The sequence below is a fragment of the Melanotaenia boesemani genome, chromosome 18, assembly GCF_017639745.1.
Source record: "Melanotaenia boesemani isolate fMelBoe1 chromosome 18, fMelBoe1.pri, whole genome shotgun sequence".
In the NCBI taxonomy this organism is placed as follows: Eukaryota; Metazoa; Chordata; class Actinopteri; order Atheriniformes; family Melanotaeniidae; genus Melanotaenia; species Melanotaenia boesemani.
Window position 1 is genome coordinate 12775275 of NC_055699.1, and position 13438 is coordinate 12788712.

General features: G+C 39.4%; 2 protein-coding genes across 5 annotated transcripts; one reads left to right on the forward strand and one right to left on the reverse strand.

The window, feature by feature from the left end:
- Nucleotides 1-459: 459 nt before the first annotated feature.
- Nucleotides 460-8908, reverse strand: atp6v1ab (ATPase H+ transporting V1 subunit Ab). Of its 3 annotated transcripts, none has more exons than XM_041968799.1 (15): nt 8788-8908; nt 6470-6572; nt 5504-5632; nt 4891-5105; nt 4667-4804; nt 4432-4583; nt 4181-4343; nt 3979-4087; nt 3740-3862; nt 2267-2381; nt 2113-2176; nt 1826-2029; nt 1646-1740; nt 1307-1478; nt 460-1141 (listed from the first exon to the last, which is right to left on the reverse strand). In XM_041968799.1, the coding sequence occupies exons 2-15, from the start codon at nt 6549-6551 to the stop codon at nt 1049-1051; spliced, it is 1854 nt and encodes a 617-aa protein (XP_041824733.1). In that variant the 5' UTR covers nt 6552-6572; nt 8788-8908; the 3' UTR covers nt 460-1048. The 3 variants fall into 3 exon arrangements, with proteins under 3 accessions (XP_041824733.1, XP_041824734.1, XP_041824735.1); XM_041968800.1 differs by having other exon boundaries at nt 6470-6568; nt 8788-8865; XM_041968801.1 differs by lacking the exon at nt 8788-8908 and adding an exon at nt 7334-7353.
- A 754-nt stretch (nt 8909-9662) lies between these two features.
- naa50 (N-alpha-acetyltransferase 50, NatE catalytic subunit) lies at nt 9663-13377 on the forward strand. Of its 2 annotated transcripts, none has more exons than XM_041968626.1 (5): nt 9663-9868; nt 11099-11232; nt 11419-11538; nt 11622-11688; nt 11912-13377. In XM_041968626.1, exons 1-5 carry the CDS (start codon nt 9861-9863, stop codon nt 12087-12089), a joined length of 507 nt encoding a protein of 168 aa, XP_041824560.1. In that variant the 5' UTR covers nt 9663-9860; the 3' UTR covers nt 12090-13377. The 2 variants fall into 2 exon arrangements, with proteins under 2 accessions (XP_041824560.1, XP_041824559.1); XM_041968625.1 differs by having other exon boundaries at nt 9664-9868; nt 11096-11232.
- The last annotated feature ends 61 nt before the right edge of the window (nt 13378-13438 follow it).

Genomic DNA, 13438 nt, shown 5'->3' on the forward strand with positions numbered 1-13438 from the left:
AGTTGTCACCTCATTGATGACGCCCATTGACTTTTGCGCAACTATTTAACGAGCCTAAAATGACCTTCCTTCTTATGTTTGCATCCCTCTTAAGGACAAATTGATTTCAATATCCCTGTACCTAACATCTTAAAAGTTGTTTCAATATGTAGATCTGGCAACCCTTGAATTTCTTGAAAAAACATTGTCATCATTAAAGTTGTTTAAACCCCTTCTAACCTGCTGAGCTACATATGAAATGTAGTTAATATAAAGAAAAAGGAAAATAAACACCCAATTTCATTCATCCAAACTCTCAAGCTGTGTTTTAAAGACACAACAGTTTTGAGTTGTTAAAAGTATTTATACTTTCAAAAGGCTGAATTTTCCAGTGTGCTTGAGATATGCAGAGAGACCAGTTTAACAGCACCAACAGCATAATCAGAAACAATGAGGCAAACATACAAAACTTTTTTTTCCTTCCCATGTTTTAATTCTTTGGGAGTAACACGATGAAACAGTTGGACAGCAGAGAATCAAGAGTCTGACTCTTACACATTCACACAGCGAAGTATACAACACTGCACAGCATGAAACAACCATAAAAACAAAAAGAAAGCCTCTACATCAAAATGCTGGCAATAAATATGCTGATCTTATTAAATTTATATTCAATACTCTTCTGTACAGATGGTCTATGAATTACAATACATCAACCAAACAGTCTTCTTCAGGAAGAGCAATACGACAACACACAAATTATGTAAACAGAAAGGAAGAAATATGGTAAGATCTGTCTGTCATACACACTTTTTACTCTCTCACACATACGCACACACGATCAGTGGACATGCAGAGGATCCAGAGGATGCCTATGTGAGGCAACAAGTAATAATGAATACAGTACATCTTTCTCTTTTCCCTCCACATGAAGTTGCACACACTCACACAGTCACACACAAAGGAGCACAGGGGGACACACTGGGTGTGGGAATACGTGGAGGTGGAATGTGATTCTGCAGTGGAGGAGTCAAGAGATGGAAAGTGGAAAGGCTGCGAGAGTGGGAGCCTACTCCTCCAATGTACGGAAGGTGTTTTGCATGTCCTCCAACAGCTGTGCGTACTCGGCCTTTATCTTGGCCTCACCGTCCTTCACTGGGTCCTGCATGCAAAAATACAGTCTCAGTGTGTGAACAGAAAACAAGATGCCTGAGCATACACACTGACTAATGCACTGATCTGTCTCACTAAACATGGTGTCAGAAAAGTCTCAAATAGAAGCTCCTGCAGGTTCATACTGGAAACCTTCACATACACCCACACACACCTTGAATTTCATCGAGCTGATCTTGTAGAGGATTTCTCCCATGTGCTCCCTGATTATGGCCCAGGTAATCTTGTTGTCGCTCTGAGCTGTGGTCTCCACCGCATGCCGTGCCATGTCATAGAAAGCTATCATGCTGGACAGAATGCCAACGGTCTTGTAGAAGGGGCAGAACCTGAAGGGGTGGACAGGAAAGGGCAGATTAACCCGTAAACAGTAGTATTTTACATCCATTTATTTCACAAATATACACACTAATTTTAAAGTTTCCTCCAAGATAATCATTCTGAACTCTGATTTGTGAAAACAGTAGAATACATACCACATAGGCTATAATGTTACCTGTCATAAGGAGTGTAACCATTCTGCTGCAGGAAGTCATCTTTAATCAGTTTGGCCACTTCTAAAGTGATTTTATCAGTTTCTGCCAGTGAAGCCTGTCAGAGTGATGATAATTCATTAATCCATGCTAAATAAAATTACTTTATTGAAATATATAAGTTAAAGCTACTGTGGAGTTACCTTTCCGACGAGCTGCACAATCTCAGCCAGGTCCTCTTCCTCCTGCAGGATCTCCTTTGCCTTGGTGCGCAGGGGCACAAACTCTGGAAAGTGCTTGTCATAATATTCATCCAGAGCTCGAGTGTATTTGCTGTAGCTGATGAGCCAGTTGACAGAGGGGAAATGCTTCCTCTGAGCCAGCTTCTTATCCAGACCCCAGAACACCTGAGAGAGGACACAGTGGTAAAACAATAAAGCAACTATGGTATTTACCACAGTTATAGTGGGATCAGACCGTAATCATTTACCTGGACAATACCAAGAGTGGCTGAAGTGACAGGATCTGAGAAGTCACCACCAGGAGGTGATACGCTGAGGAAAGAGAAAACAGTTTGTTCTCGCGGCTGTGTTTGCATATAAGATGAGTAATGTCTCCCTCTGGTGATACACAGTTGCACTCACGCTCCAACAATACTAACACTGCCCTCCCTCTCAGGGTTGCCAAGACACTTCACTCTTCCAGCACGCTCGTAGAAGGAGGCAAGTCGAGCGCCCAGGTAGGCAGGATAACCACTGTCTGTGGGACGATACGGAAAATACTGCTGAGAGAAACCCAAAGTCAGTCTGGATTTCTTTCTCTTTACAAACACCAGACCAAAATACAAAAAAGGGCAGTGCGAAAAGTATTTTTCGAAAGTACAAAGCCTCACATTTAGCCAAACTGGAAAAAACTGGAGTTTCCACTCCAGTTTCGAATGAATTGCATTTTTATTCTTGTTTTCCTGCTCCGTCGTTTCAGGAGAGACGAGAATGGAGCAACATTTTGTCATCCCACAACGTCCCAACCAGCAGTGGTCAGGGTCCACAAACATTACACTCCGTCCTTTAAACGCCACAATGGACATGCCAGTGTCTTTATGAAATGTCACGATTAACGGCAATGTTACATTTAATTTTAAATAGGTCGTCGCCTGTCTTGATTACCATACTTACTTACTTGATACAGTGTGAATGGTGGATAACACTATAAAAACGATTTAGGATTGAGCTCTAAGAGCTGCACCCGCCCTCTGAAATGATACTTTGTATCACGAAACATAATTAACCAATCATCTCCCTTCTCTCCACTGATTAGGTCTAATACAACAGCTGCGGCCGACTGAGCTGCAGGTTCTGTGTTAGAGCTGGTTACCTTGGCAACGCATCACAACAAAATAGTCCACTCAGCTGCCTCTTGTGAATAACTTTTTAACGGTGAACAACAACATTAACGTAATAATAATTTATTTCATATTTATTTCTTTTGTAAGTGACCATGGTATAAACGGGATAATGCCCTTCGAGGTGTCCATTATCATAAATTAATGGACACCTCGTCGGGTATTATCCCTTACATTTATTATTATTATTATTGTTATTATTATTATTATTAGTAGTAGTAGTAGTAGTACTATTAGTGGAGGAGCTCTGGGCAGTGTGGACAGGGTTGCTAAGCTGAATTGTTTTTATTTCCTTTTTAAAATAGATTTAATGTAAACTAAATGTGCCCACAACTAAGTTTTATTTGTCCTCCTGGACCTCCACAATTTAAGTGGATGGTGCCGTCCACAGCTTCACTGTGCATCTTTCTTTTTTAACTTCAAATATAAACTTAAATTCAAGAAAAAAACTCACAAATGTTTGCATTTTCCCCTTTGTTGCAGGTCAAGTTTAACCAAAGGAAGTTAACTGTAAGTTTTATGACATTAATTTCGTCAAGTCCATTGAAAAGTGATTTTTAAATTTTTATTTTATGCAATCTAGTGTGAAGTCTGTCATTGTGTAACTTTCTCCATGTTGCTGTGAGGAGACCTTTTTTTATTTGTTTTTAGTGAATAAAAACAGCAAAATCTGCCTTTGCTTCTTATTAAAATGTCCAACTAAACATAAACTTACCAGCAGGCATCTCAGCCAGACGGCCAGAAATCTCCCTGAGAGCCTCGGCCCAACGGGAGGTGGAGTCAGCCATCATGCTCACGTTGTATCCCATATCTCGGAAGTATTCGGACAGCGTGATTCCTGACACAATAAACAGAATTGTGAGCTCGGGACACACAAGGATAAGATCTGTGTGGGGCATGTTATTTTGGTCTGTTATACTTGACTGTAATGAAAGAGCATATTTCAAGGCTCACCTGTGTAGATGGAGGCCTCTCTGGCAGCTACAGGCATGTTGGAGGTGTTGGCGACCAGTGCTGTTCTCTTCATGATGCTTTCTATCTTTCCATCCACCTCCATGGTCAGCTGAGGACCAGACAGTGATGTGAGTCAAGCTGAGTACAAATTTTATGGCATCCACTTTAAGAGAGATGGAATCCCATGACCACCATCACCCACCTCTGGGAAATCTCGCAGTACTTCTGACATCTCATTACCACGCTCCCCGCAGCCAACATAGATAATGACATCACTATTGGAGTACTTGGACAGGGACTGAGAGATGACAGTCTTTCCACAACCAAAGGCTCCTGGGATGGCAGTGGTTCCTCCCTGCACACATCTTGACACGGAACAGAGAGTCATGAACAAAAATGCATCAAGTTTTGGACAAACTTTCCACAATGTTAAGATGAAAGGTTTAAACTTACGGGAAAAGGGCGTCCAGCACTCTCTGTCCGGTCAGCAGCGGGTGATTGGCGGGCAGCTTCTCTGTGACAGGTCGCACCTGTCTGACGGGCCATACTTGTACCATTGTGAACTTCTCCTTTATGCCCTCGAATTCCAGCTCCATCACCACATCCTGAAAAAACAAGACACACACATCAACATGAAGCAAAAGCTGCTTGTAAAATAAAGCTGTACCTGGACTTAAGCCTAACTTACGGTGATGTCATAGTTCCCAGGTGGAGCCACGTAAGTCACAGTGCCTCTGTTCTTGGGGGGCATCATGATTTTGTGCTTAATGAGGGAGTTCTCGTACACCATGCCATAGATGTCTCCTCCAGTGATGTGACTGCCGACCTAACAGTAAGATAAAGAGAAATACATGAAAACTATGACACCAAATAATTTCAAGATGGCGCCCCGCAGCCTGCACAGATTCATACCCGCAGGCTCTTGCTGGGAGAAAACTCCCACTTGAGGTCTCGGTTGAGGGCTCCAATGTTCACTCCTCTGGGAATGTAGATGCTCTGTGTGAGGTCATTGATGTCCTTTAAGGGTCGCTGGATACCGTCAAAGATGGACCCCATGATTCCTGGACCCAACTCGACAGAAAGAGGCTTCCCGGTCCGCAGCACAGGGTCTCCCACTGACACACCAGCTGAAATAACACTCAGGAAACTGACTTACGTTTGAATGAGGGGCTGTCTGTATTACAATAAGCCGACTATCAACCAGCAACCTTAAATTTAGACTGATGGCTTACTTGAGACTAAAGATGCTTTTATGTCCTGTCCACAGGCAATAAAAGCAGACAAGGAAGTATGCATCTCCTCTGTCATGTGTAAACTTAGCTGTAAATGAGCTTGTTAATCAACTGAAGCATCAAATAGCCAATGAAATATAGAAAGCTTCTTAAATCAAGCATTTATTTTACATGGTTCCTTAAAAGGTCTCAGTTTACTTTGGATACTCTGTGGATGGGCATTTTAGGCAATTTTGATAAAAAAATAAAAGCAGTAATAAAAATAAATAGACATATGGTAACAGTAAGGATACATGTCTCCTCGTAGACCTGGATGGTGGCCATGTCTCCCTCCAGCCTGATAATCTCTCCCACCAGCTCACTGTGACCGACACGAACCAGCTCATACATGGCTGCTCCAGCCATGGCTGTGGCTGTCACCACTGAAAACACAAACAAGATATTATTATGAAACTAAATTGGTTCAGATAAATATGGTTCCACAGATGAATTTTGGCTTTTTTTATGTTAAAAACATGAAAACTAATAATCACTGAACATGATTCTTGAGGGTAAAAGAGTTCATGCCTTTAACTGCAGTAGTGCAGCAAAGAAAGACAAAAGGTCCCCAATTTCCAAAAAGAGCTGATATTAAAGGGTCTTTTGTCATGGATACCATGATTCCTTATTTTATCTCATAGTTTGACAACTGAAATGCAAAAAGGAATTAATTATTCCTAATATTAGGTTATTTTTTTTCACACAAACTATTGTGTTCTTTACATTATGTCTGAAATCTAAAAAGTCATATATTAGGCAATCGTCCTGTTTAAATGGAGAGGATGGCTCATTGTGCTGTTTCCAACTTAATATTGGGAAGAGAAATAAGGAAGTCTGTGAAGATAACAGAAATCATTTCTCAAGCAAGACTGCCCGCCAAAGAGATTTACCACTATTGCTATTATTAGGCTTGGACAGATGGTACAATCGATGCAAAAAGAACAATGAAACTTAAAAAAAACATATGATTTGACATAGTAAAAGTCATATAAACATGTTGATTCCCAAATGAAAGGAAATTATCAGTATTACTTTTAGAAAAAAAGACGTTAACAGAGGATAACTAGTAGAACCTGCACCTTTATATCAACGTTAATACTGAATGTAGATCTTCATATTCCCCCTTAAAAGCAGTTTCACAACTGCTATGTATTCACTAGGGCTGTGTGTGGATGAACAGTTTTAGAAAAAAGTGTTTATATGTGCATGCACTGGCCAACCTGGTCCAGAGACGCCATGTACATATCCAAACTGGCTCTCTCTCTCCTCGTCCCTGATCTTGGGCAGCTTGGACATGTCCATCTTCAAACGTTAGTAATCTGCCTGGAAGGAAAGGAAAAAGAGACCCATGAGGAACTAAATTAAATAAATGTTCAGTTTTTAATAGTTAACAGATATACTGGCATATCTAAAGCAAGCAGGTGCAAAAGTGATTTTATTATTGTTGTTATTACATGTATGGGAAACAAGTCTATAAATAAAAGAATTAAATCTCCCACTGCAGTAGTGTTTTAACTCATGCAGAGATTTGATGTCTTTTTGATGTATATTTCTGTGGCACTGTCCAGGTATCTTGTTATTACCACCCTCTGTAGTAACCTTAGAAACTTCGAGGAAAAACTCAGCAACATCAGTGCTCTTACTTCTTAGAAAGTAGGCCATCTCTGTCATCTCCCTCTCCTCCTTCTCCGCTAAAATCCCCAGGTTCCCTACTACAGTCAATGTGACGTGTTATGCTAACATTGGAGGGGGAATCCTACACATCAGCATGTTTCTATATAAGTGGATATACATGTATGTGAACACTGCATGCTCTACTTCCATATCACAGGCTTCTATTTTTGCTTCTATGAGTTTTCTAAGACATATACATAGCATTTAAGCTAAATCCTGTGGTTCACGAATTGTCTGCATGCAGCAGAAACACTAGCTCAAGCTGTCAACAGTCGTGACATAAACCCATCCCCCACAGAGCTGACTGCAGATGCTTTGCACACAGTGAGCTTTACAGGCAACACAATAAAAGACTCAGAAATATGCCTATATGCTAACCCTATATCTTTTTTCCACCCTTCAATTCTTACTTTCTCTGTGTCCTTTTTTGCCCTTCCCACTGATGTACAAATCTTCCTGTTTACATATGGCTGCTTACTCCATCTGTGCATTAATAATGCAGCTCCACCTAAAGATCAGTGGGAAAACTGCAAGAATACTACTAAGGTTTCACTTTCCGGTCTTTACTGTAAAATAAGCGGTGAAATGCCTGGATTTCAATGTGATGTTATATGCGTGTTTACTTCAAAAACAAACTGGGCACATAGGTATGCCATGTCTTTTATAGTATTAAGGTGTACCTGATGAGTTGTATTAAAAGCCTCATTACACTATAAACTGCCAGTGCAAGTAAAAAGTCTGTTTTCCCTTTTATTAATCTCTACCTGCCTGATTAACAATTTTACCAAATGTCAACAAATTTAAAATACATATAAACCTTTGAATAAGTCTTCTATTACAACAGCATTATAATATAAAATACATTACACTCTTCAAAACAGATTGCAAAAATGACATTCTAATGAATCAACATTTTCTCATTATCACAAATGAAGGAGACTTGAAAAAAAAACTTAAATAGAATATTGGTCATATGATCTTGGCACATGACTGACTTGCTTTGCTCTGAGTCTCTTTAGGGAAGTGGAAAACGGGCATGGTGCAAAACTGGGAAGTACAAATTATGACAGTATGTGGAAACTGGAGAAGTTATTCCACCTGACTTTGAACCAGAATAAAGCCCATTTAGCCCTATTCCATTATACTGCCAACATCACCTTATGTGTGTGTGTGTTGGTCAATGACTGTGATGGAATGGAAAGAAGGAAAATTATCTGCTATTGTCATAAATTGTCTCACAGCTTGTGAACCAGACAGAGATTAATATTGTTTTTTTTTAAGTATCTGTAACTCGTGATTATAGATATGACTGAGCAAATAGGTAGTACACTAAGGAAATATAACAGGCCAAAAGAGGCTCAGAAATGTTACACATGTGTGAGAAGACCTCACAAAACATCCTGACACGATTATGTTAAATGAAGTCCACTGAAACGTCGCGGATCGTTTTTAAAGCAGAATCTCTCGTGTCAATGATACAGATTTAATAATATAACAATGATACGGTAGCCTGCTTTTTGTTTTATATATGATAAGCAATGTGTCTATGCTTTGATCCTGATTTCACTGCGGTCTGTTTGACAGGTTTCCTCGGCATGCTTTACTAGCTAAGCTTATTGATACAGCAAGGACAGTCTGAAATCGGTTTATTCAATCATGAATAGGCAGGCCGAATTTCAACTTGATCCCGACTGATCGTCCAGGTTATTCATTAAAATGAAAATATGAACATCGGCCTTGTTCAAAACTGCTGCCTCTACCATTTCAGAACAAGAAAACTATACAGTTTCATTTTCAACACACAGCGAAACCCACGACCGCATAAAAAAGTGTGCGATGTCCTAAGCAAAAATTTAACGTTTACCGTCTGGTCGTTAAGTGTCCGTTCGCTGTCTTGCCTCGAGAGAAACACTGGGTACTGTGGTGCGTGACGGCAAGCTGAGGTCAGCTGACTTCATTCACTCGACGTTTTTTTTTTGTTTTTTTTTTTTAGCCCTCTTTACTGCGGGGCCCTTGCAACTGCCGCCATTTTGGATCCACCGCGGGACCTCCGCAAAGATCTTGAAGTGTGGTGTGTCGTGGTGATAGACGACGTTAGCTCACTATACATCTACGGATAGTACTTAATCGTGTCCCTAAGCTACTTCAACTAATACTTTTTTTCGAATTAATATGCAGTATTTGAAATCATTCATATTAGACTATATATTATCCTGAAATCTAAGCTATGTAATGATGCTGGTAGCTTATCTCTCATATTTTTCAATATCTTTGCAGGAACAGTTGAGCCAAAATGGAGCCGTTTTCGCAACTTGCTGTGTTCATCCACAGTGGCATTCTGATAGGAAAAATGTTCTATCCGGCTTGTAGCAGGAAATAAGTTTTAGTTTTGCGTCTGAGACTTTGTTTAATTAATAAATGTATGTTTTTGTAATGTACACTTCATATATGTTTAGCTTTTTAATGATCATTTTTCTCTCCCATGTATCCATTTATATTTTCTAAAGAGAAAACTTTTCAATGGAAGTTCAAGACAAATAGCTTATTTCTGTGTCCATATCCCCAATTAATTTTAACCAGTTACCGTAGAAAATCCAAATCTGACTGCTCCTGTGTGTTGTACAACATGTACTGTGATTGACGATTCTTTTCAAAAAATATTATGAAGGACTACAGCCTGAGAGCCCAAATCCAGGTGAAAAAGACTAGCTTCAGCACGGCAGTCTTTGTGCGCATGCGGGGGTCAGGGTTGACAGTCTCTACACAGTCGTGGTTGAAGTGTGACGGCTAAGCTAACTGCAACCATCGCAACTAGCTACATGTGGAGGGTAAAACGGGAGCCATCCCCGACCCCAAGTCTGTCAAAATTTTGACGTTATACTTAAAACAACGGCAAAGTTAAGCCTTATCGAAAATAAGGATTAATATCTGTTTAAAATGAAAGGGTGAGTGTAAGCTTTTGGGTCCGAAATATGCAGCTTAGCACGAGTAAAGTTTTTCATGTCTGTTTTTTCTATCACGGAGGCGGGGTAAAGAAACGACGAGGCTAGCTACTGTTCTAAGCTACTTTTAGTTTGTTTAATTCAAAACTACAAGCGACAACACTGTTACTGGAACAGCTCTTTCATGAATGTGCTTGTTTTAAGCGGCATATCGTGTCGCTGAAGTAGCTAGTAAGCTAAGCTAACCAGCTAGGTGCTAGTTAGAAGCTGAGTCAGTAAACCTAGTTTAGCTAAGCTAAGGAGGCAATCCTGTATCTCTTACAATTTCTGTGTTTACCGTGAGCTCCTGTCATACGACAGCAGCCCAGTCAGTAAACTAAATTACAGGAGAAGTTAATACGTGGTTAATGCTGGTTAAAAACTTGCCAATACAAAGTTACTCCAACTCAAAGAGTTTGTCCCTGCCTTCCTAGTGTAACTTGATCTGTCAAAGTATTGTAAGCCAAATGCATCGCTCTTTGGCTTACACGTAGTGGGTGTGTCACGTTTGTATTTAAATATTTGTGGTTAAAAATGACTGGTGAGATTAAGACTAAACTTTGTTAGTCATGCAGAAGGGACGTCACAGACGTTACTGTACATTATTGTGAACAACACACATGACCATCAGCTGTTTCTGGATGCATAGTTGGCCTATATTTACCACTGTGAACCCCTTAATAAAGCAAAATGGAGTGCTCTTTTAGGGTTAGTTGTAATACAAATGTACAAACTAAACTTGTGTTTTTTAACAGGTGTTCAATCCACTTTTTTTTGTAAATATAAAAATCTTTGTTTGCTATAAATTTAGTTACACACTGTGTGTCATTTGTGAGGTAATTACAGTTTGGACTGTTTTTTTGTTTGTTTTTTTTAAATGCCATTATTAGATTTCAATTAATAGTATTCTTGAGTTTTACATGTCAGAGTGTTGATCAAGCTTTGAGTCTTTGGGAATACTTGCCTGGCCTACAGTTTCCTGAGCACCAGCTGACATCAGCTACATTTTATGCATTACCAACTATTTAAAAACCATAGACGTTAAGCAACATTTCAATTAGTCTGCAGTTTTAAAACTATTGTCCTGTAGTTGTCACTCTCACACAGTTGATTTTTGAAAAGCATTCAAGTCAAATAATCTGTAACAGTTAACCAGTTGCCACCTATTTGACCGTTTTGATCTTGTTCCAGTAGCCGGATCGAGCTGGGGGATGTTACCCCCCACAACATTAAACAACTGAAACGCCTGAACCAAGTCATCTTCCCTGTCAGCTACAACGACAAGTTTTACAAAGATGTACTGGAAGTTGGAGAGCTTGCAAAGCTAGGTAAGAAATAACCCACGTAACTTGCACCCAGAAGATATAATTTTGATAGATTATTTGTAAAAAGAATAAAAAACATTGTTTATTTTTGTTGTGAAGATAAGATATGGGGTGGGGCATTTGTAAAATGCTTATAAAAATAGTCCTTATCTGCTTAAGTTTTGTTTTTTCCCCCCTACCTTTTTGCAGCATACTTCAATGACATTGCAGTTGGGGCTGTGTGCTGCAGAGTGGACCACTCTCAAAACCAGAAGAGACTGTACATCATGACACTTGGTTGTCTAGCTCCCTATCGTAGACTTGGAATTGGTGAGGTTTTCTATATATTAAAAAAAAGCTGTAGTGGCAGCTTCTGTTTGTATTTCTAACCTAACCGTTTCATTTGTTTCCAGGTACAAAGATGCTAAATCATGTGCTAAACATCTGTGAGAAGGATGGCACTTTTGACAACATTTACCTGTAAGTTTTTTTTTTTGTTTTTTTTTTTACTCTTTTTTTTTTTTATGCAAAAGTTGGAGAGAATCTGATTCTATGTAGGATAACATGGAGTTATTTTTAGCATATCTTAAATGGATCTTTTTTTTTTACAGTTTTAAGCAAATAATTCATTCCTTATTTCTGTAAATATATTTAGTCCTTACGTGCTAACAACAAACTGCAATTATGCTTCTCTGTTCCATAGTCATGTGCAGATCAGCAATGAGTCAGCCATTGACTTTTACCAGAAGTTCGGCTTTGAGATCATTGAGACAAAAAAGAATTACTACAAGAGGATAGAGCCTGCAGATGCCCATGTGTTGCAGAAAAGCCTGCGCAGTCCATGTGCGCCACCCAGCGGAGAGCTTCAGAAGACGGAGTAGGGGCACAGCGTTAGGAAAAAGCGCATGTTTGTGCCCGCCAGCACAGAAACCGAACTGTGACAAACACCCCACGGTCAACAGAATTCAACAGTTTCTTCAGAGGACGCTAAAAAAATCCAACAAAACAAATTTCATTATACAAGTTGCTGCATTTATTTTGCAAAGGTGATTTTTGCATAATTAATTGCTCCCCTTTCATTTTTCGGTTAATTGAAAGCGGAAAAATGCTCAGTATCCAAATTTGCTCCTAATGACAAAATGCCAACTTCAGACAGTTTTTGACATGGTGGAGGGGGAGATTGTGGTGATTTCAAATCATACTGTTTGTGATTGAGTTGTTTTTATGCGGTTATGAAACCTTGAGGGGACATATCTATTTTGTTGTGCAAAAGGAAACAGTTGGTTTGAAGGACTAAAAAGTGTTTCAAAGACCTTCACTGACAGACACTCAGTCCAGGCCTAGTCAGTTCGGAGTGCTATGTGGAGTTGTTCCATGGAATGGACACAAGTCTGCTCTCTGGCTACTCAAAATCTGGAATTGTCTTGAACTGGGTCAGACCAGTTGTTTTATGTCCAGAGGGAAAGAACAGAAATGTTCCCCTAAGTATGGGCATAAGGAACGCTGAAAGGTGTAGTGATGGTGGGAAGACACTATCACCACTCTTATTTCCATACTTCCTTACAAACTTGATTTTCCAGCTAGTTAATTTAATTCCCCTCAACTGTTGTTTTTATTTTTCACATTGAGATGGCAAATGGTTTGGAGATTCTCCTGGGTTTACTACTTAAAGTGAAAAGGGGTCTGAAATGAGGGAACCAGACAAAATGTTATAAAGTGTTTCTGAAACGTACACTCCACATCATTTGTGTGGAATGTATTAATAACAATAGATTGGCTGAAATGAGTGATTTGGGCATTATTTTGAAGTAATTTGCTAAAGGTGTGGGAGCATGTGTGTCTCTAAACACGTAGGAAGTTTTTTGAGACAAACACCATATGTAGCCATCTAGGAACAATTATCTCATTAAGCTTCCTAGCTCAGCCAGCTTCTGTTACATCTTCATTTGATTTTGAAGCTCAGCTGATAGCTTGGCAGTTTTTGTTGAATTTCTCTTTAATATTGTATTACCCAGAGGAAGCTCTAATCCCTCTGCATGCAAGGAGAGCTGTGTCCTCTCCATTGTAGTATAAGCATGTTTTCCTTTGAAAAATTTTATCTTTTCTGGAGCTCTATATTGTAAGACTTTTTAACGTCTTAATAAAGGAATTACTATTTGCAGTAAAAGAAAAAAAAATGTCGGTGGTCTCATTTAAGCTTATTCACATGTTGAATTGTTTTTAGCATGCA